The sequence below is a fragment of the Achroia grisella genome, unplaced genomic scaffold, assembly GCF_030625045.1.
Source record: "Achroia grisella isolate CSIRO2021 unplaced genomic scaffold, CSIRO_AGI_Agris_v1 utg487, whole genome shotgun sequence".
Lineage (NCBI taxonomy): Eukaryota > Metazoa > Arthropoda > Insecta > Lepidoptera > Pyralidae > Achroia > Achroia grisella.
The window spans coordinates 3,766,692-3,789,186 of NW_026712891.1; the positions used below are offsets into that span (position 1 = coordinate 3,766,692).

General features: G+C 31.5%; 3 protein-coding genes across 3 annotated transcripts; all 3 read left to right on the plus strand.

Moving 5' to 3' along the window:
* Nucleotides 1-1,059: 1,059 nt before the first annotated feature.
* On the plus strand, nucleotides 1,060-5,191 carry LOC131846022 (protein rolling stone-like). Its single transcript, XM_059195227.1, has 4 exons — nucleotides 1,060-1,405; nucleotides 2,936-3,049; nucleotides 3,876-4,062; nucleotides 4,922-5,191. The coding sequence occupies exons 1-4, from the start codon at nucleotides 1,090-1,092 to the stop codon at nucleotides 5,106-5,108; spliced, it is 804 nt and encodes a 267-aa protein (XP_059051210.1). The 5' UTR covers nucleotides 1,060-1,089; the 3' UTR covers nucleotides 5,109-5,191.
* A 1,860-nt stretch (nucleotides 5,192-7,051) lies between these two features.
* Nucleotides 7,052-10,525, plus strand: LOC131846017 (protein rolling stone-like). Its single transcript, XM_059195219.1, has 4 exons — nucleotides 7,052-7,383; nucleotides 8,498-8,608; nucleotides 9,211-9,400; nucleotides 9,888-10,525. Exons 1-4 carry the CDS (start codon nucleotides 7,071-7,073, stop codon nucleotides 10,108-10,110), a joined length of 837 nt encoding a protein of 278 aa, XP_059051202.1. The 5' UTR covers nucleotides 7,052-7,070; the 3' UTR covers nucleotides 10,111-10,525.
* A 3,897-nt stretch (nucleotides 10,526-14,422) lies between these two features.
* LOC131845994 (protein rolling stone-like) lies at nucleotides 14,423-21,032 on the plus strand. Its single transcript, XM_059195187.1, has 4 exons — nucleotides 14,423-15,151; nucleotides 18,379-18,489; nucleotides 18,910-19,108; nucleotides 20,364-21,032. The coding sequence occupies exons 1-4, from the start codon at nucleotides 14,854-14,856 to the stop codon at nucleotides 20,581-20,583; spliced, it is 828 nt and encodes a 275-aa protein (XP_059051170.1). The 5' UTR covers nucleotides 14,423-14,853; the 3' UTR covers nucleotides 20,584-21,032.
* Nucleotides 21,033-22,495: the final 1,463 nt, after the last annotated feature.

Genomic DNA, 22,495 nt, shown 5'->3' on the forward strand with positions numbered 1-22,495 from the left:
TATATAAAAAAATAAAAATATCTTACATCTAACCTTTGTTTATTATTACTGTAGTTCCCTTTTTTTAACAACAATTATTATAATAATGTTGTTCGAAGCTAGCGATGATTTTAATATTATGGTGTCAAAAAAGTCAATGGTATCTTGTTATTGTACTTATGTAATATTATGCGAATGTTATCTGAATATTATTAATTATCAGAAAGGTGATTAGCAGTTAGGTAGGTAATTGGTGAATAAATATGAATGATATTAGCGTATGATATGAAGGATATCGAAACGTGACTCTATATCAGTCTTAATTTTTCATGTAAATTTTTCTATAACTAATATGTTAGGTAATCTTCTTATATTGCATTCCACAATAATATATTGTGTTTCCGTGAGAAGTAAACAATATTTTTCATATATTTATACAATTTAAGTGCCTACGTGCAAACTTCTAATATTCATACTACGAGGTAGTAACTACGAGTACTACCTATAGCAATCAAGCTTACAGACTTACAGTCTGCTTCATGCAAAAGGACTACCATCAGGTGGTCTGTAAATATTGTAGGTTACGTTACTAGAAGATAGACGTATTAGGTTTTTTTAGAGTCGGGTCTAGATAGACCCAAGTTAAATTAGCTAAAGCTTGTATTATGGGTACTAGATAACTGATACAAATAAATATATATATATTTTACATAGAAAACACCCGGACCGATCAAAATCAAACAATCTTACTCATGAATACACATGTTTAAGTCAGGCGAGGAATCGAACCCGCGACCATCGGACGTAAAGTATGTTAAACCGCTAGATCACCAAGGTCGTCCAAAGGTTATTAGTTTAAATACTCAACAAAATGGTAAGTTCATAAAATAAAGTTTGATTTACCAACATTAATAATTTATCTTAATTTCTGGGAAGGGTCTTGAATCATACACGACAGAGGCATTGTATCACAGCTGTTGTTATCATCAACACCCATCGCAAACTATATCGACGTATGTATATGTATCGTAGATAACAAATCAAATATCACAAGAATGTTTAGTATGTGATTAGAAATAGTATCGGCTTGACACAACTGTTTGTGCGAAAATGGGAAGAGTGAAAAGATATTTTAGCAATGAATTCTCAAGACAAAAGTGGTCTCTGGAACACGATGATGCTTCGCAATTCTACATTAGTTCGTTGCAGAGCAGTCGCTCCGCGGTTCCCTTGTTGCTTATAAGGCTTATCATATTTATAGGTTGTATAGGGATATTATTAGCATCGACAATACTCACTGGACTATCATGGGTCCATTTTGGCTACTGGCCTGTTTATTTGACGCACTGGGGACTAGTCTTTATAACAGTCACTTCCGGTTTCGCATTTTATGTGTCTGTAATAGCTGTCGCTCAAGGATCTATTGGTGAGTAATACTGTATATTAGTACTGCTATAATATTAAAACAGTTTTATATGCGTTTTGTCTGTGAATAAATAAGGATAAACAGTTTTTCTTCCTAAACTGTATATCATCTAAATTGTTTAAAAAATTACGTTAAACAGCATAATTGCACGCGTGAATAAAGGAATTACACAAAAATAAATCTGTAAAAAAGTTATCAAAATATCAATATCATGCATACTCAAATTACCGAAGATATTCACCGATGCTAAACTATACCGACACAGGTTATACGCTTCCTTTTTTTAAAATTGAATATAAAATATCGTCTTTTAAAATAAAAATTTCTTCTAGAAAAAAAAGATTAATCATTTTTTAATATTTCATACAAATCACGTCACTTTATTATCTATTTATGTAACCTTGTTTGTGTATATATATGTATCCGAAAAATTTGCCTATCTAATAGTTTAACTAGTACTTCCTTGATTGAATTCTGTATGTACTATAGATAGGCCCTGATAGGGCCTGGTGCCCCATTAAAAATTTATTTGAATACTTAATTTAGCAGATCAAAGTTTGGTGATGATTATGGTATGTTCCTCTATTCATGGCTATAGACAAGATGCGCCAACGTTCACGTTCAGTTGGGGTGTAAAATTGTTTATCATTTCAGTGGTATTGACTTGACAGGAGATTTCTTAATTATAGAATATATTTAACTTTTTGTTTATTTATTTAATTCAGATAAGCTAATGGCCCAAATTATAAATACCTTACAGACTAACATACATATGATTAATATAATCATACGAAAATAAATATAAATTGTCTGTGTGATCACGGCACTGATGATGGTAATCTGCCACGGTAGCGCCGATACACCACACCCTCGGCCAGTAGTCCTCCTTCATGAAGGTGGTCAGCATATTGGTGGAAAATCCAATTCGGGCCATAAACGCCTTGAAACTAACGTTACGGCTCGATTCCAGCTGCGTCACCCTCAATGTCGGGTTACTCCTGGTCCGTATATAGTTGACAATGTCCTGCTCATTGGTGGCGTAGAAGCCTACCTAATAGCCTGCCTACATTCTATTTTCCCTAATAATATAAATGTTCTGTATATATTCAATGTCATTACCATATCTACGAAGATAATATTCAGTAATACTTAAATCAAATTAAATAACATCTCTGTCCCGATAGATCGACTGAGTTTAGTCCATACTGCTGGTGTCATCATATTAGTGTTCCAGATAAATAGAATAGTCTAAATATGAGTCTAGCGATTGAATCTAACTCGAATTGTCTTTCCAAAATAGATTCTATAAATTACAAGTTTGAAGTTCGAAAACAGAAATATTTTCTTTTATCCCATGGTTGATGTCTTACAACTGACCTGGCACCTAAATACTCATAACATGTCCAGATGTGTATAGGTTAAAGGCACTTTAAAATCTCTTCTTACTCCCTCCTTTCATTAGATTTCTCTTACGAAAATTACGAACATTCTTATTCATGTGTATTGTATGTGTATTTAAATATGTTTCAGATTCATCGTTAGGTCTACCATGGTACGTGAAGGCGTACTGGCTATCGTACAACTCCACAGTTCCGATTGCATTATTCATTACAGTATTTTACTGGATTCTGCTGGCCACAGGAGGTAAATAACTAATAACTGTAGAATGATTTAAAATTTATAATTATAACTTATAATTATAAATATTTATGCTTAATCTATAGCTACATACTTACTTTAAAACTTCCAAGAAAATATATCTCCACGTCTCCACCCAGTTTTTACAGCGAACAACCGAACTCAAAGTGGAATAAGATCATAAAATAAACATCTTTATTCAGGGTATAGGAGATTTGAATATACTCTATGGTAATCAACTGTAGGAAGGTGTAAATCTTCCAGATATAATTTTTATGGATAGTAAATATTAACCAGATGTTGACTTTAAAAAGTTCTCTACATTGGTCCGCAATCTCACCTATTTTAGGCAGTGACAGTTACATCTTAGTCCTCTGGTACACCAACGTATAATAGCAAGTGGTATCACATGAATCAGATAATAACGTGTAATGCTGTTCATGTATATAGGCGACTGTGACCATTATATGGACCGTCAGATTTATTTGCCATTTTAATTATATATGTAAAAGAAAAATCTATATTTATACTATCTCAAACTGTTTACACTATGTATTATAAATATATAAAATTCATCTTTTACCCCTTTTTACGAAAATAGCACGGATGGAGGAGTGTGAAATTTCAAAATGCTAATATTTTTGTAATGATTAAAAAATCATTACACACAGACTATCCTGTATTCAAAATACACGCGCATAGAAGTACGTATAGTCTTTGACAATAGAACCTTAATTATCTTAAAATTGTAATTTAAATTAAATATAGTCGAATTTCGACCGTTGAATGACGATAAGTACAAATATATAAATCTTTCCTTTTCTGTTCTCAGAGGAAGAATACGCTATAAATCCGGTTCTTGACGTGTTTATCCACGCCATTAACTCCGTGCTGATGCTGATACTGGTGCTGGTGTCCCAGCATCCGTCCAACATTCTGCACGTCTATCAGCCAATAGCGGTCACCTTAGTTTACTTAGTGTTCAGCATAATATATTACTTTGCCGGTGGAACTAATCCGTGAGTGATAAATATTAAATAATATATAAGTACCCCTAAGAACACCAGTAACAGGCGTGGAACATGCTGGTTTTCATTTCATTTCATATTTATTCATCATCGGTACCGCATTCAATAGTCTAGTGGTTTAGCTTAGTTTAGCACACCGCCACAATGTAACGATTGACACTTGTACGATGCGAAGACTTATATTTATGAGTATGAGCTTTTGGTTTAGTATGCGTGATTTTGATATACATATATTATGCTTGGGACTAGGTGGCACTGTGTCACGGATAATAACTTTTTATGCAGTTTACATGCATTAGGTATAGGTAACATAATTGTGACAGTAAAATTACTGAATCCACAGAACATCAATTTACAAGTAATCAATACTATGTAGTTCAGTAATTAGTTACTCCATGCTGTAAAAATATTTTCTCCACATAAAATTTTACTCTGTTGTGATAGAGTAAAAATTTATGTGGTGATGTTTATTTTTATACCAATAGGGGAAATGTAAAACCTACCTATCATATTAGATATATACATCCTCAGTATGTCCTAATTAGTTACGGAGACAAAATAATTCAAATCACTATACACCACTAGAGAAGGAAAACGTAATAAAAGTATCCAGTAATATAATAAACAAAATACAATAATTAAGGCATTTTTTTAATACGTAATTTAAAAAAAAGGAAGACCGTTCTGCATTCGACTGTTTTTCCTTGAAAACCTATGTTGATGTGTCTTTTAAATGTCATCTGTAGTTTCGAAGTAAACCTCAATAATGCAATTGAAGTAATTATTTTGCCCTGTACAAGCGTATTAATTACTTTGATATGTACTTTAATTTAACAATTTCATATTCCAGATTTGGTGGTCATTTTATATACCCACCATTGGATTGGGCGAAACCTGGCCCCACTACGGGAGTGGTGTTTGGATGTGCGTTTGTACTCATAGTCCTCCATCTCTGCGTAGTGGTGATTTCACTCTGCAGAGATTGGTTCTCCAAGCGATACATACGTGACAATCGGACGGTCTCTATACATCCATAAAGATATTATAATTAATCAATACTATATAAGACTAATAATTAATTGTTTCAATGTGTGCTCTCTTTTTTGATAATACATTGTGATTGTTGGATACTCCTTGAGTCCAGATGCGGAAATAAAAAGGGTTTAATGACTTTTTATTTATTGTTCCATACAAATACTTTACACACAAATATTTAATATGCTGACAGTTCCTTCGGTCTCTGTAATATTCGAGTATGATATTAGAATAATTACACCTACCTATGTATGGAAATAATTATTTTTATATAACCGGAATGACAAACAAGCTGAATCAAATGTTGAAAAGGTGTTCAGCCGCCAATATATTTGAACAGCTTCATGGATATTGTTATCTAGAGACGCTCGTGATACCCTGTGGCATATGCATTTAGGAATCACTAGTACTAATACAGCAACTATTGGAAGATGTCACGACTGTATCATTTATGAAATGATTAATTCAACGACACCACTAGATATTGCTGTATGGACTAGTCCCAAACAAAGGCAAGTTTTTACTGTTGGTAGTAAATAAATGTGTCTAGATGTTTTCTATGTATCCACTACATATTATATATAGGTATTTGGGGTAAACGTGGATATTTTTTTATTAGGTATATGATTAAGTTTATAATATATGTGAACGGATTTTGATGAAACTGTACAATAGCTTATGCATTAGAATAACACATAGGCTATATTTTTATTGAAATTTAACGCGGGTGAAACCGCGGGCATAGTTAGTATATATATATTTTTAACACATAAAATGTTAGCATTAGTGAACTGTTTCTGAAACGCGCCTCATCGATATTAATAGCGATACAAGATCAGATAGCTACTTTGCTCAGAAAATAAGTCAGGCATCACAGAAAAGAAATGCTGCCAGTATCTTGGAAACACTATCTCCATAAAGGTAACGAGTAGGTATTTATGATGTTGATATACTGAATATATTATTGCATATAGTCTTACCAGAGTTAGACTGTAAAAGGTCATATATTACAAAGCAGCTTGCTTTATTTAGCTGTTTCAGTTCTAGGATGCAGATTATACAGTGAAATTACAGCATAAGATGCATGATATTTTATCCTCTGGAATGGCAACGCATGAGTGGTCACGGGAATCACATGATAAAGCGATGTCCATAGTGCTGTTCAGGTATACAGGTGATGGTTACCGCTTAAGCGGGCCATCCATCAATTTGTTTTATATTATAATTACATAAAACTACTAATATATAAGATTACACTAATAATACCTATATAATATAAAGATAATGCAGGAAGATTTTTAAAAATGCCTCTTTGATTTTCTTTTTTTATTTTCATATGTCATGGTTTGGGAGACGTCTAATTAAGACTATTTGAAATAAGTAAATTTCACGATATTAGAAGGCTTATATTTTATTTAGAATTAACATACCAGAAAAAGGAGATGTGATATAAGGTACAGTAAAAATATAAAGCCTGGTATTTTATTTGATACCTAATGACAACGTTTATATGTTAAATAATTATAAATCTCATATTGTTTGGCTGGCTAAATCCTGGATCTGAGCTATTAAATTACAGAACAAAGATTATATATAAAATGAAAAAGCATCAACGACATTACAATTGTCCTGTCACATCGTTTCTTGGTATCCTCTACCAGCCTGGATAACTAGAATTTTAGATCAAACACTTTCTTTTTTAGGTGGCAGAATTAAGTAATGTATCATGCCATAAGTATAAAGCTATTGATTATAAAATTTTAATATCAATTGTAGTAGGAAAATATGTCTTATATATAATATCTACCTCACCCTGAAACAGTTGTACAGTTATATTTGGCAACGTAACACAAGATAAACAAGGTGAGTCAATCCGATAACGACCATCTATGTTACCTATACGTAGTACATCATATAGTGTTCCACGATAAAGTATTTCAAGTGCACTGTAACGACAAAGTAACATGGGTGTTGTGAAAAAATATTTTAAAGAGCAAATGCAATGGAGGAATCTAGGACTAGATTATACTGAACCACCGGACTTTTATCTTAGTGCTTGGCAAAAGAACAGGTCAGCACTGCCACTTATGATATTCCGTGCAATATTATTCCTTACTTCTCTTGGAATATTATTGTATTCTATAATCACATACTCAATAAGTGGAATAGTTGGGTATTGGTTTATTTACCTAACCCATTGGGGACTAACAGCAAATGTTTTAGCGACAGGATTTGCCACAGCGGTATCTACACGGTGTTATTTTTATGGACCTATAAGTAAGTTTGTTTTATCTATATGTTGTAAGTTCATACGAAATAAACCGCATTAATATAGTTGTTGTATATTATCTGAAATATTTCAATACTATAAAATATATATCTTACAAGTAGATTTATTTGACAACGCGGCATATTTTTTTTTTAGTTTCAATGCTAATAAATTGGATAATGTACGTATGTAGAAAGAAAATATTGAGGATTTGGTAATTTATGTCATGTCAGTTAATACTTAGTCATAAAAAGGTATCAATATGATAAAATAGTGACCCTAAACGGGTTTGTATATGTCTATTTCAATACAAGGTTAAGTCCATGAATCTAGTAGAACAATCTCAATTAAATAGAAGTTGTATTTTATATTTGCATTTTGATTTGATCAGTTGTTTCATATCGTGGTACCCATAACACAAGCTCTGCTTAGCTTAATACCAGATGCCGCTGCGTGTAATGTCCAGGGTTATTATTATTATCAAACATATAGTTTAAATTTAATTTCCCAATATTCTAAAATCTGTCTTCTTCTGATAATCAAATCGACTAATTAATATTCCTTATAATCTGTGCGAATTCTTACTAAAATTAGAAAGCATTTTACAAATATTGTGATTATATTATACATAAAAGATCCCCTTAACAAAGAAACATCAAAGCGAGGTTCTAGCCATAACTGTGTCCTTGAGTTCGATGGGTGTACAAACACTCACCTACTACCTAAGTGATACCTAAATAGGAGGAAGTAGGCATCGCATGGTAATAAGCATATAGGACTTTTTCATAAGGTGACCCATGGTTTTGCATGGTACAATGACTTTTATATAAAAATGTTTTATTGAAGACACTGGTGTTAGTAATATAAAATTCTATATATAAAAGACATACGTCAATATTTCTTTCACACACGTATATTTTTAATAAGTAATTGTTATAAGCGTTTAGCAACTTCATTTAATTTCTTTATGTTAGTTTTTTTGTAAATTGTGTCTATCCGTCATTTTACAATATATATTTTAAATGAAATTTTCAAATCGATATGTATATTAATTTAGATTTAATTAAATTTTTTATTCACTGTTGTAACTGTATTTATTGGAAAACTGTTTAACATTTTCAGGCGGTCAATATCGCATCCCCTGGTATTTAAAAACTTACTGGGTGTTGTTCAATGTAGCAACTCCTGTGGCGTTTCTCATCACAATTTTCTACTGGACTGTTCTCTTTGAAGGTAAGTTTGTATAACTATAATTCTATTATTAAAAATCTATGTTAAATACCTGAAAAATGTAGTTGGTACCCATTTCTATTTAATTTATTTTAATTCATATTAATTTATTTCAGAAGTCAAATTACAATAAACTGTTAAATTAGTAAAATTACAGTAAACTGTACGTTTCTAATAATATATAGAAAATACAATGAATTTATAAAATTAACGTTACACACACGATACATTTGATCCATACTCATATAACATTAATAAGATAAAGGAAACAATTACAACAATTATAATCTTTGACAACCGAGTAATTCCAAAATTTAACTCGTTCCTTTCTATCATCCCGGGTTCCTGTTTGTTAGTAGTATAATAGGCAACACTAGCCTCTTGGCTAAAGGAGAAAAAGAAAAAAAAACTTTGACTCTATCGTCACCTGAATAATTTTCAAATTTGGAACGTTATTAAACTTGCCCAATGGTTGAAATTGGATCATTAGCCGACTACTAGTATAAAGCTATAATATAGATCGATAAATTTATTTTGATTATAATTACATATGTCTGTACTTCTCATTATTAAAGATTTAAAAGAAAATCTTTTTTTATTTGCAGCTGGCATAGAGGAAGAGTTGAACCATGCCTTGGATGTAACAGTGCACGGTGTGAATACTATAGTGATGTTCCTCCTTCTGATGACATGTTCGCAACCAAATTACCTGCTTCACGTGTACCAGCCCCTATTATTCGCTCTGACTTACTTTTTCTTCAGCCTCTTCTATTATTTAGCTAACGGTGTTGACCAGTAAGTAGATGTATTCATTGCAAAAAAATAATAAATATATTCGATGCAACATATGCTATATGCATAAATAAAAAAAAGATTAAACCTCATGTTAACACACATTTATAGATTCTAAAAGTTGGATCTATTTGTTAATTCATGTAACATTTATTTTATTGATGCAGTCTTAATGTTGACCGATATTTACAACAATTGTTATTTTAAAAAAATTACAGCCATGATTCCAATATAATAATAATATTATGAAAATTCTTAACATTTACATGTAATATACCGTAAGTACTGGGTGGCATCAATATCCTATACCGATATCACAACACCGTTGTTATAGTTTATTATTGGTGTTTACATAATTGGAGTCAGTAAAAATGATGTCAGTGGTGAGTTCGACTGAGAGTCGAACTCACCACTTCTTCCTTGGGTATTTTTCACATTATGAGGGATTCTACAGATATTAAATTAACAAATATATTTATTTCGTTTGTAGAAAAGGTAATCCATACATCTACCCAGTTTTAAATTGGGAGAATCCTGGAAAGACAGTTGCAGTGGGCTCTATAACTGGAGTTCTGCTGATCGCATTGTACATCGTGATGGTAAGCCTGGCGGCTGCACGGGATGCCATCGCCGCCTGCTTCACTCAATCATCAGTGACAGTGCACAGCCGAGAAGCAGTACCATTATCGGAACCAGCGCAAACTACTGTATAGACTTTCCATTTATTAAACAATATAAGTGCAATATGAACAAAATTAATGTACCTAACAAATTTATTTATTAGGACCTTTTATTGGTTCTCTATATTTTAGCCGATATAGATTTCGTTTACAGAACTCTTGTCACAAATACAAGTACTCTTATTTATGTTAAAAATTCTTTAAATAAATATTATAATAAGATCCCGTGTAAATAATATTACTAATTGTACGTTAAAATTTACCTCTACGTAGAGACAGGAAACTTATATTTTAATAAATAAAAAAAATACTTTTGAAACAATTTCTAATTATAGGTCTAGTTGAACCTTAATATGTATATATGGTTTAGATTTAATCGCAAATGTTGCATAAATTTTCTCTCTTTCTTCTAAATGACAGTTAGTGTATAAGATTTTATAGGTATAAAATACAATGCAAGTACAATTTATTGTTTTATTATTAGTTATTATTGCATTAGATAAATAAACTTCTTTTTTTAATTACTATAATATTTTTAATAATTATTTGTCAAAATTTTATAATTTTTAACTTTGTCTATTAATAATAATAATCTATGTGAATAGTAGTAACACCGCACATAAAACTTTTACCTTTTTGGATTTTGTAAGTACATGTTAATGTTTCAATACGTATAGCGAAGAAATTAAGGTTTATTTTCTTATGAATTCACTGCACTGATTATGGCACCAGTACTAATTAATGAAAATTGTATCTCTTAATTCAATTAAGAAGTTTAATACATATGTTCAACACTAACCGATTCTGAACTGTTATAGGTGCTTGTATCAAGAAATTAGTACAGGGTAGTGTCATATAGGTAAATTTAATGTAAGAAATAAGTGTTGTCATAATAGAGCTATAAGAAATTAATTACTTATTTACTTTGAAATATTAATTATTAGTAAAAAAATGTTACTTACTCGGTTTGTTTATATTGTAAATGAAAAATTGTTTATGTTTATAAATAACTTTACAATCACCTTTCAATCTAGAGGGCTAGTTCCTAGTTATTGATTGGTCGTGTGTGATATTAATAAATTAGAAATATTGCAACAATAGAACGTATATCTTTCACCTAAACTTTAAATTCTTATAGGAAATGAATGTAAGTTAGGACTTACATTCGTCACACATTTACAAAACCTGTGTAAATATATGACGCTTAAATCTACTCCACTATATTTTTTAGAGAGTGACTTGTCATATCTGACTGTTACTTAAATCACAAGTAAAAGTGCAGAAAAAAAAAAAAGTAAAAGAGCTGGGTCTGGGAACTAAAATTTATAACATATGTTCCATCTGTAACCTGTGGCATTGTGTTGTTGAACCTAGTGAAGTTCTTACGGGAACAGACGATTACACAACTCTGATTTTATAATTGTAGATCTTCTGAAATTCCAAGAAAGTGTTTGGTTTTATAGCGATAATCACTTACCATCAGTTGTGTATCAATGGTAAGTGATTATCGCCGTCCACGCACACCAGGGGAATTATAAGTGTGTTGCCAACCTATTAAACTGGAATAAGCTCTATTCTTGAAGGTTTCAATTTCGATATATAATAATAGTGTTTGAATAGTACATCTAATAAAGTAATACTAAACAATCAAATGGTTTTTAGACATGTGTGTAGGCCAGGATACCAAAATCAGAGTCGAGTAATGGTATGGGGTATATAATTAGTTCTGCGGGGGGTACTCTATAAAAAAATCGGCCCCACTTTGGGTACACACGAGATGATCTAGGAAGCTGTCCTTGGCGATTCCCATCACTATTATAATATTTCCCTGATTTTGTTTTCACATTAAACATGTGTAAGCTTGTGGTATATCTTAACCACAAAAATATAGAAGTTTTGTACGCTAATGTACCCGGTATTACCTGGTAGGTATTATGAAACATACGATATAACCACAAAGTACATACTCATACCTATAAGACCTATAGACTTGGATACTGAGTCAACTTATTTATGTAAACAAAAATGTTTTCTTCATTCCGTATGAAATAGTTAGGTAAGTGATTCCATAAAGTGACAGTAAAACATTATGGTAAGGTATTGTGTATAAAAAGTGGAAATAATTTTAAGTAGAACCAATGTTGTAGTATAACCCCTTAAATTATATCCCTAACTAGTCTATAAGAAGAAATGTGTCCAATAAATTCTGTAGAAAACCTGGAACGTAATATCTGGGCTTATAAAAAAAAGGTATTGAGTAAATAATATCAGAGGACAAAATCGCATCACCAGGTCTGGAGATACAAAATACCTGAGTAGAATAGAATAGAAAATATTGTAATCTATACATATAAATAAAATTGGAGTGTCTGTTTGTATTGAAATAACCGTTTTTTACTACATGCATATGAATATAATACGGTACTTACACCAAAATAACATTTTTACAATATTTGTCTGTTTGTCTGTTTGTTCCGGCTAATCTCTGAAATGGCCGGACCGATTTTGACGGGACTTTTTTTAGCAGGTGACTGATGTAATAAGGAATAAATTTATATTCCACGCGGACGAAGTCGCGGGTGCAGCTAGTATATTATAAAAATGTATTCAAATAAACGCACATACGGGCATTTTTCAAACAGTCATCATTTTTTTTTTTAATCAATTCACAAGAATGAGGAAGAAACTTGCGTGTTGCACTCAGACCTGAGTGCCTGAGTTCATTGTAGTCAAATGAAAAAATAAATCGCGAGAATTCCGTAGACTTTTAAGATGCAAAGACAGAGAACCTGTTTAATAATGTGACGTGTTGTGGCCATTTTTATACTTTGTGTTGGGAATTTTGTTGGGTATGTATATGTATCACTGCGTTAACTATTTCTGTCTTCACGACTGTTGCCATGCAGAAAGGCCTGTTATTATTATTAATAAACATCATTTATATAATGATAGGGTCCGACTTAATTCCCTACAGTCTTCATACAAGATATAGTCTTAGCTTTATACATAATACTATTATGATAGTAAAGAAACTGAAAAACCTGCAGATATGAACTTATTTAAAAAATCATCCAAAATTTCTTCGTTTTAAGTAAAAGTTTATTTAGGCTTAGTGTCCAAATAATCATCTACTTTAAGGCATTCTATGTCATTCATAGATTATAGTAAACTTACCAAATAATTTTGTGATCGAACTGTTTTGTAAAGTTTACACTAATCGGAATATTTGCATTACAGTAGGTACACGAATATCTAATATTATGATGTGTAAATCTAATACTGCCAGATGAAGGGGAAGGAAAGTACCCTTGTTTCTACGAAGTAGTAGTCAATTCATCGCAACTCCCATAAGTTCATACCAAATTTTTACAACATTTATATAAATGTTAAAATAATTCAGTCATTGATAGTTGGAAACTATCACATAATAAATAAATTACTATAAACAGTTGCGAGATGTAGTGCTTGGAGAGAAAGTTTCAAAAGGTTAGGTTAATCCATTTAGCCATCCAAAAATGCTTCATTAATAGGTTTGCATTGCGTCAAACCGATCAAACCTAATTTTAACTAAACCGATTATTTGATGATATCAACACGAAAAGAAACTTAGTTATGACATAGGACAAATATTTATATATGTTGTAATATTTATTCTATGGTTAAGAAAATAAAGGTATCAGAAACAATACATTTCAATGGCGTTATCAAAAAATGATATTTATGATCATAGACACCGTACATACCTACTATTATAGTACAATTGAGAAAAAACGTAAGGTCAAAACGATTTTCTTTATACTTCACTCATACAATCTATTTTGCGGTATATTTTGCAATAAACTTAAAATGTAGATATTTGTCTTTGTACACGTAGGTACTATTACATATAGTATTAATAAACATGAGTTTATAATACGTATAACGAATTTATAATAGGTATAATCGAAGTACCTAGCTATTTCAGTTTTGAACAAATTTCAACTGCAAAAATCTCATTATCTCTATGAAGTAGATTCTAATTGATGGTTGTATAGAAATTATATCTTACATGTCTCCTATATAGGCAGGGACATCCGCATGTTAAAGGTTGAATGCATTGACTGTGTAATTAGTTTGTGCAATTTTGATGTCACAGAAAGGAACCAAGTCGTTAAAACAAACAGAATCAAAGTTTAAATATGAAACAGCTTATTACGTAAGGTGTGCAATCAGTGTTACGCGCGGACTCTGGCAGACTGCGGCGCGTGGCGCTAGCACCCAGCACTCAGTGCAGCCAGCTGGCATTCGACCACACTGGACGCGTCCGCACCGCCGCGCCGTGCTGCGCCGCCCCGATTTAGTTTCCTTACTTTTATTAGTTCAACGAAATTTTTATTTCTAAATTCTACTATAATTTAAACATATTCAAATGTGATCTAATTATCATGGTATAATTAACTTTTTAATTCAGAAATATAGAAAAAAACCCAACGTCTGTTGTTTACGTATTTACCGGCTGATTGTTTCCCTATTTGCGAAACGCACGCGATGCTTTCCTACCTTATTTTCCGTTTATGGATGTCAATATATTAGATTAGTTAACGAAGATAATACATGCTTATCGATAGTGATTCCTCAACTTGCTCTCTCTGTGGCATCTCATCATTCCTCAGCGTCGTATTGTGAAATAGTATTATCTAAAAATTCAAACTTATCGGTCACTCCCAAATCTCTGCTGCATGGTGTGATATTATACTAAACAACATCGTGTGAAATAAGTGAGTGTTATTAAATAAAATGGTGAAATGTTATAGGAAGACTGTGTCTTTGTCGGATATTTGGGTGTCGTCGAACGACAAAGTAAGTGATTTTTACGCGTCGTCATGGCAACGAGGAGAGTCTCCTTTACCGCTGCTGGTAGTAAGAGTACTACTGGCTGCGGTGGCACTGGGCATCCTGGTGTTTTCATTGACTAGCGGCGCTTCACCTTACTGGCCCATCTACCTTACCAACTGGGGATTGATAATGCTGACCATGATGACGCTCAGCGGACTAATCGTCTCGTGGGTTGCTGTATGTAAATCCACTTTTAAAGGTAAGGTCTCCTGACTAATTACTTACTGACGTATAAAAATTTATGTTTGTTCTGACAATGTAAATATACTGAATAGGTATATATGAACAATGCTAATTATGAGACATAACAATAAAACTGTAAGTAACTATTATGATACTTTGGATGATATCTGTACATACCTACTATGAACACTGGTACAATAGTATTTTATACAGGTGTTAATTTATACCAATTCGCAATAAATATCTCCGTACTTGTTAAATGACATTCATAATACAAAACAATTAATATTTATTAAAACACCTAATGACTTGGGAAAATTAAATGTTCAATGTCATACTCAATATCAACTTTTTTTACCGAAATAATTACCAATTTAACCAGTTTCACGAAGGAACAAATTACCTATTAAAATACTTAATTAGTATTACAGATTTTAAGTAAGTAGGTACAATAAATACATAAGATCAGAGTGGAGGATATTACACATAGGCTATAGCAAATTCTATTATTATTAAGTCATTGGAATAGAGACCCACCTGATGGAAATTGACACATTTGTATGTTTATGAACAGATTCAGGTACTTACGTGAGTTAGATACCAGATAACAACGCCTGTAGTAGGCCTCTTACGCTGCTATAAGAAAAGTCAAAATTTATTTCTTGCTGTACATAAGATACTAACATACGGACGTTGCTTATATTTGTGCTGCCTAAATTTTTAAGATAAAACCGAATAAAAACGAACTTAGTAATATTTCTGAGAATGATTTTCAATTATCTACAATACTACTAAATGACGAAACTATTCAATCATACATAGAATAGTTCAAAGTAAAATACCTTAAATTATTTAATATAAAATAGGTATAGGTACTTACAAAACGTTTAGTTTTTTTTTAAATATAACTCACATGGTATGAATATATGAACCGTGGCGACTATATGCATGAATAGGACTGCGGATATCACAGAAAACATTATAACGCCTTCAGTACCATTGCTTACTTTATAACTACTTTACTATCTACTATTCACTTACATTACAACTAAAGTATTACGTCTTTGTTCCCTCTAATTTCACTACCTTATCTCACCCTTCAAACAAATACAATCTCCTCCAGTCTTCAGTTGTAGAATATTCATACTAAAAATATACTAACAAGTTAAATTGAAGTATTAAAGTATATACCTAATACCTAATACAGATAACATACGTGTACCTACTAAGTAAGTAGGTATTTGCATGTCATTGCACATTACATGATTATATCTTATCAATATTATAAATGCGATAGTTTGTAATTATGGATGTTTGTTACTCTTTCATGCAAAAACTACTGAACGAATTTTATTGAAATTTTACAGTAATATATTATAGCTTATGCATCAGAATAACACATAGGCCATATTTGTTTATTGAAATTTAACACAGGTGAAACCACGGACACATCTAGTATTTATCATTTATTTTTCATCTGTCTATCGATCTGTATAAGTCAGTGCAATATTTTAGAAACTACTGATGGTATCGTATCGACTGTAGATATAGAATGTTTATTTTGTTTTGCCTAAGTACTTGTAAATTTTTTTTTTTCATTTTACAAACGTGTCATCATAATTGGTTACCTACCTTAGCATAATAATAAGGAGTAATTATTTTTACATCTTAAAATCTGTATTAATTTTTACGTATAGATTTCATTTTCTGATGGAAAATTAAGAATCACTTAATATTAGGAACAGATATAAAATTTTTATTTTGCTCTCTCTTAGGTCACTAACAGTTGAATCAAGCAACGTAAATTTTGTTATATATCTATGTATATGTCTGGAGGACATTGATTACTTATTAATCGGCATATGGTAAATTATATAATGTGATCTCATCAGAACGAAGTTGCGAAACAAGGTATTCTGATAATAATAGTGTTAATTTGGGCCTAACTAACTTAACATTAGGTATTTACACTATTCCTTTTTAATAGATATGTACCACAGATAAGATAATTTTACTACATGTAAACTTTCTAAAAATATATATAATACCTACCTACTGTCACACATAAATAATAAACAAGATGTAATTATGCTTTATTTATATAAAATTAATAGATAATTTCTTAAAATAAAAAACATTATCTACTGTACAATAACTATTTACACGTATAAGTTATTGCAAAGTTTTTAATATAATTAAAATACATTGAAGTTGCATATAAGTGTACTATTTATTAGTATTAAGTAATATTTATATTGTAAATTAATCACAAGTTAATTACGTGTTACGTATATAAAAGTTGTAATTTGTAAAAGCGGCCTTCCGTCCCTTACTATGCAATGTGCTGTGGTAACTTCGCGCGCATGGAATTGCGAGATACCTGTTCAAGCCAGCGCCAGTGGCCCACATGCTTGCAATGGTACGAGTACGACACCGTGATTGTGACATAATCCAATAATGCATATGTTATGAACCGACGTTACTAAGCATAATATCTCAGTTAACATCTCTTTTTATTATTATGTCAATATCAAATACTATATTTTACACATAAACATAATTTATTATTATTCCACTGCGCTTATTTTATTAAGAGCATATATACAGATTAGTGCATTGCACTTGCATTGCAAAATAAACGGTACATAAGGAAGTTTATAATGTAACGAAGTGTTAATAATATGTGGTATCTAAAGAAAATGTTTTTGTAAGCCCTAGTATTCATGGGCGCGTGTAGGGCGCATTAGCCGTAAATTGGATTGGACAACTCTTACTTGACGGCCTTGGTGATCTAGGTAAAGCATACCGCTTTACTTCCGATGATCGCAAGTTCGATTTCTCGCACGCTACAAACATTTGTATTCTTGAGTATGATTGTTTCTGTCGATCTGGGTGTTTTCTATGTAGATTATGTATTTACAAAACATATTTATTTATATTAGTTGTCTAGTTATATATATTAGTAACACAAAGTTTGCTTACCTTGCGACTGGATGCCATTGTGTGAAATATACAGGTGTGTTATTACTATTATTACTTAAGAAATAATCCACCCATTTAATTTGTATCAAATGTGTGGTTTAAATTTTTTAAGTAGTTTTTAATAAACAAGTGCAATTCATTAAAAACTTTACTTGAAAATCCTATGTACTACACTGATGATTATCCAGAAGAAAATTTCATATTCCTAATTTAAAATGTATTTAGGTAGTAAGCTATACTATATGTATTTATGTATTTCAGAGACAAGTGATCTGCCCTGGTATGTCAGTACATATTGGTTTCTATACAATATAGCCGTCTCCAACGCACTAATTATCACAGTTCTGTTCTGGTCTCTACTGTATAAATCAGGTAAGAAAATCAGCTTGATAAATTATTTACTCCGTTGTCGGTAGTATAATAATTATGTTAATCAATAAGGTCTAAAAGATAGACTTTGTTTACAATCTGTATAGGTAATGATAAATAACTTCATTTCATGGAGCAGTAGGTATGTAGGTAATCATAATTTTTTTACATTATTATAAAGAGGAATCGGATACCTACTCAGAAATCACAAAATTTGCAAAATGAACAAATCAGAAATAACTATTATAGCTACTGTCTGTATTCGAAATGTCTGTGGTTCTACCTATTTATTTGTTTGCTTTTCGCAACAAATTGCACAAAAAAATAGAACACTTATTTTGTTCACAAAGAAGTAGACGAATAGGCAGGAAACTGCTAGGAATTTTCTATTTTAAATGCTAAGACTTGAATTTTTTTCTACAGAAAACTATGAAGATGATGATGATGGTCGTTTGTTTTGGCTGGATATATCAACGCATGCGATAAATTCTTGTGTAGCACTAACCGAAGTGTTAGCGTCGAGGACACCAGTGCGACTTTTACATTTCTACCAGCCATTAAGTATAGGATTGTGGTACGCAGCGTTCACCGCTGTGTATTATGCGGCAGACGGCACCGACGGGTAAATATAACCAAAACCTAAAGAAATAAAATATATATAGATAGATATTTAACATTGACATCGTTATATCTAGTCCATGGCTGTTAAACGCGAGGAGTATTTTAGCGATCGGAAATATTTCACTCGCGTATTTAAAGATCTAAGCTAAAACTGCTTAAGCTAAAATATGTAGTTTACTGGAATTGAAGGATATCTACCATAGGACCGCGGCCATTGAAATCCTAATAATATAATATTATAAATTTGAAAGTTGTTGAGGTATTTGGATATGTGTTGGTTAATGCCACAGACAACTGATTTCATGAAATAATGAAAGATACAGACGATCTGTGACCTACATTTAAACATAAAATTATTTTATTTCAGTAATAATAATATAATTATGCACTAGATGCAATAATTTGTGCAGGCAACTGAGAATAGAATAATAGGTATTACATACTAGCTGTGCCCGCAGTTTTACCCCCGTGAAATTTAAAGACTAGGTATATGTTATTCTGATGTATAAGCTATATCACTGTAAAGTTTCAACAAAATCCATTGAGTAGTTTTTTCGTGAAAGAATAACAAACAGCCATTCATACTCACAAATTTTCGTATTTATAATATTAATAAGATATGTTATCGAATCATACATGTTATTTTCTTTTACATGGAAGTTCATGCCTAAGATACATACCTTACCAGTCCTACTACCACACACCTTACAAATGTAGATAAAAATCTAACATCAATTTTATTATTAGTTGTTAGCAAGTACAATAAAAGTAAATAAGATAATCCTGTTTATCGCACATTTAAGCAATGACACCAGAAATAAATAACCATTATAAATGCAACTTATGTAGTACGTAGATATATCTCCCTATACATGTATAGTAGATAATATCTACCTAGTCTATAATCATAATAACGCCGACCACTTATAATGTGATGAAACCTAATTGGCTTTATAGATTAGATACTTACTTGAATTTTATAATAGAAGCGTACTATTCTATCAACATTAACATTAAAAATCATGTAGGTAAGTCTGGGACTCTTATCACAAACTTAAAGTCATCGAGAATATTTAAAAAACGAACAAAAATACTACACATACTTTTTTTTAATGGGACAACATACATTTCAACCCGAAGTTTAGGAAAAAAAAACAAAAGTAGGTATACTACTACATTTTATACAAATTTTACGAATACAATATGTACCTACTTAAATGATAATATCTATGTATAAAGAGACATACATTTTTCAGAAATGGAAACCCTTACATCTATGAGGTTCTAGACTGGAACGAAGGAAATCGTGCAGGCGCAATAGTGGCCGCGTCAGCAGCCGGCCTGCTCGTCATATACTTGATGGTATGGGGACTAGCGTTCTGCAGAGACAAGATCTCAATATCCCTGATCCGCACTATCAGCCACAATTTGCCCACAGTCCCTGATACTCGATTAGACACCAGAATTTTAGAATAAAACGAAACTATTGTGAGTCATGCTGAGTTATAACTATTTCTATCGGCTTTTCTAACAGTTTTGGGTTTGCCCGACCACATAATTTCGCACTCGATAGATCTTATCTATTTCTAGAATACATGTCACGTCATCTCTTAGCATTTATTATATATACATATATAATATATATGTAGAAATAAAATTATGATCTCTGTTATCCTACCTTATCAAAAACAAACTTTCATTAATTTGTAGAAAACATCTTGTATCAAAACCCTCGTATCAAAGTACATTAGAGTGTCATAAATCTGTAGATACTAATTACCAATAATCCATACCACAGAAAGTTAATATTTAAAATGGTACCGAATTTGTAAAAATACAAGGAATATGCCATTTAGGATTGAGGGAACTAGTATGTAATTCAATCAAACAACGTGTTTAGGCATACAATTGGTATTAACAAAATATAACTCTTCTCATTGATTGTTAATTACCTATTTCATTTCACATAATGATATCGCGGCAACTCTAGAATCACTTGTTAACCTACTGTTACATCAGTAGGTACTGAAAGATTAGTCTTTGCATCTTCTGTAATAACAGATGAAATTTTACTCTTAGCGGATTATTAGTGTAATGAAAGTAGGTAAATATTTCAAACGGGTAGAGTCCTGTAAGGTCCTGGTCCTGAAAGGGGCGGGCAAGCCCAAATATGTGATATGAGTAAACAATACACAAATAGCCTGAGAATATAATTTGTATATATATCAATGTCAGGTCAGTTAACCAGGTTATAACCATATTTGTACACAGGTACAGTATGAGGTTTAAAAATAAGTAATAATTTTGTAAATAGATATTATATCAAATTTAATTTAATAGGTATATACCTTTGCATTTACGACAACAGACGCGTCACTAAAACATAGATATACCTTTCCTACAATTTCCCATAGGAAATTGTCTAATATTGTGAAAGCTTTTGTTGTACATACCTACATATATTTGTACGAAAATGTTACTTAGATATTTAAACTTTCTGTATAATACAATATTATATAGTTTGTTTATTGACTTACTCTCATGTAAATATTGTAGATAATTATTATTTATATTGTAATAAATTGAAATAAGTATTTAAAACACATAAATACATTTATTTTATTTTGCACCGATGTACCTATCAACCACTCCAACTATCTACCACATATAAAAAATACTACATACCTGTATTATTGTGTAAATGACAGTTAATTGGATATCATAAGAACATAATTACGTTTTTGCAACGCGGATGTTACAATAGGGGATATAGGTAATGCGTGACCTTGGACCCTCTTTATTCCGACTTGTACTTGAATGGCTTGACAATATTATCAATACTTTCCAAATTTCTAATAGCTTCGTTAATAGATCAACTAAAGTCTTTACTTGCGCTGATACACACATGCAGTGCCAGATTAAGTAACGCAGGACCTGTAGCAAAGGGGACCTCGATTTCAATTCTAGTCGAATTTGCTTCAGGACCTGGGCCAGGGAGCAAGTTTTTGTTATGGTCCAGAGTCAGGTGTATTTTTTTTTATTTAGCATTTCTTCTTTATAATGTGTTTAGACTGTGAATATAATTATCACTGGTTCAGACAGAAGCATTTGCTACTCTTGCTACTATGTTAATACATCGTTGCACACATATACAAGTGCTCCTAAGTTATAATACTTATCGGGAATGTAAAAATAAAACTATGTTGTAATTATTTAAAAAAACCGAGTTACAAAGTTTACTAGCCAGTGTAGCCACCTTATTTGTTTTATCATTCAAGTTTCATGTAGAGCAGCAAGACTACAAGAAACTATGAATAAAAGTTGCATGTAGTCTGATCAAATTATATTTCAAATTAAATTTTACATTCGATACATATTTATTGTATCT

Excerpts from the sequence above, each read along its gene's own strand:
- LOC131845994 (XM_059195187.1), top strand. The coding sequence starts at position 14,854 with ATGGTGAAATGTTATAGGAAGACTGTGTCTTTGTCGGATATTTGGGTG. Across the intron at positions 18,490-18,909 it reads GTCTCTACTGTATAAATCAG|AAAACTATGAAGATGATGAT; the intron begins GTAAGAAAATCA and ends TTTTTTCTACAG. Across the intron at positions 19,109-20,363 it reads GCGGCAGACGGCACCGACGG|AAATGGAAACCCTTACATCT; the intron begins GTAAATATAACC and ends TACATTTTTCAG.
- LOC131846017 (XM_059195219.1), top strand. The coding sequence starts at position 7,071 with ATGGGTGTTGTGAAAAAATATTTTAAAGAGCAAATGCAATGGAGGAAT. Across the intron at positions 7,384-8,497 it reads TTATTTTTATGGACCTATAA|GCGGTCAATATCGCATCCCC; the intron begins GTAAGTTTGTTT and ends TAACATTTTCAG. Across the intron at positions 9,401-9,887 it reads TTAGCTAACGGTGTTGACCA|AAAAGGTAATCCATACATCT; the intron begins GTAAGTAGATGT and ends TTTCGTTTGTAG.
- LOC131846022 (XM_059195227.1), top strand. The coding sequence starts at position 1,090 with ATGGGAAGAGTGAAAAGATATTTTAGCAATGAATTCTCAAGACAAAAG. Across the intron at positions 3,050-3,875 it reads GATTCTGCTGGCCACAGGAG|AGGAAGAATACGCTATAAAT; the intron begins GTAAATAACTAA and ends TTCTGTTCTCAG. Across the intron at positions 4,063-4,921 it reads TTTGCCGGTGGAACTAATCC|ATTTGGTGGTCATTTTATAT; the intron begins GTGAGTGATAAA and ends TTCATATTCCAG.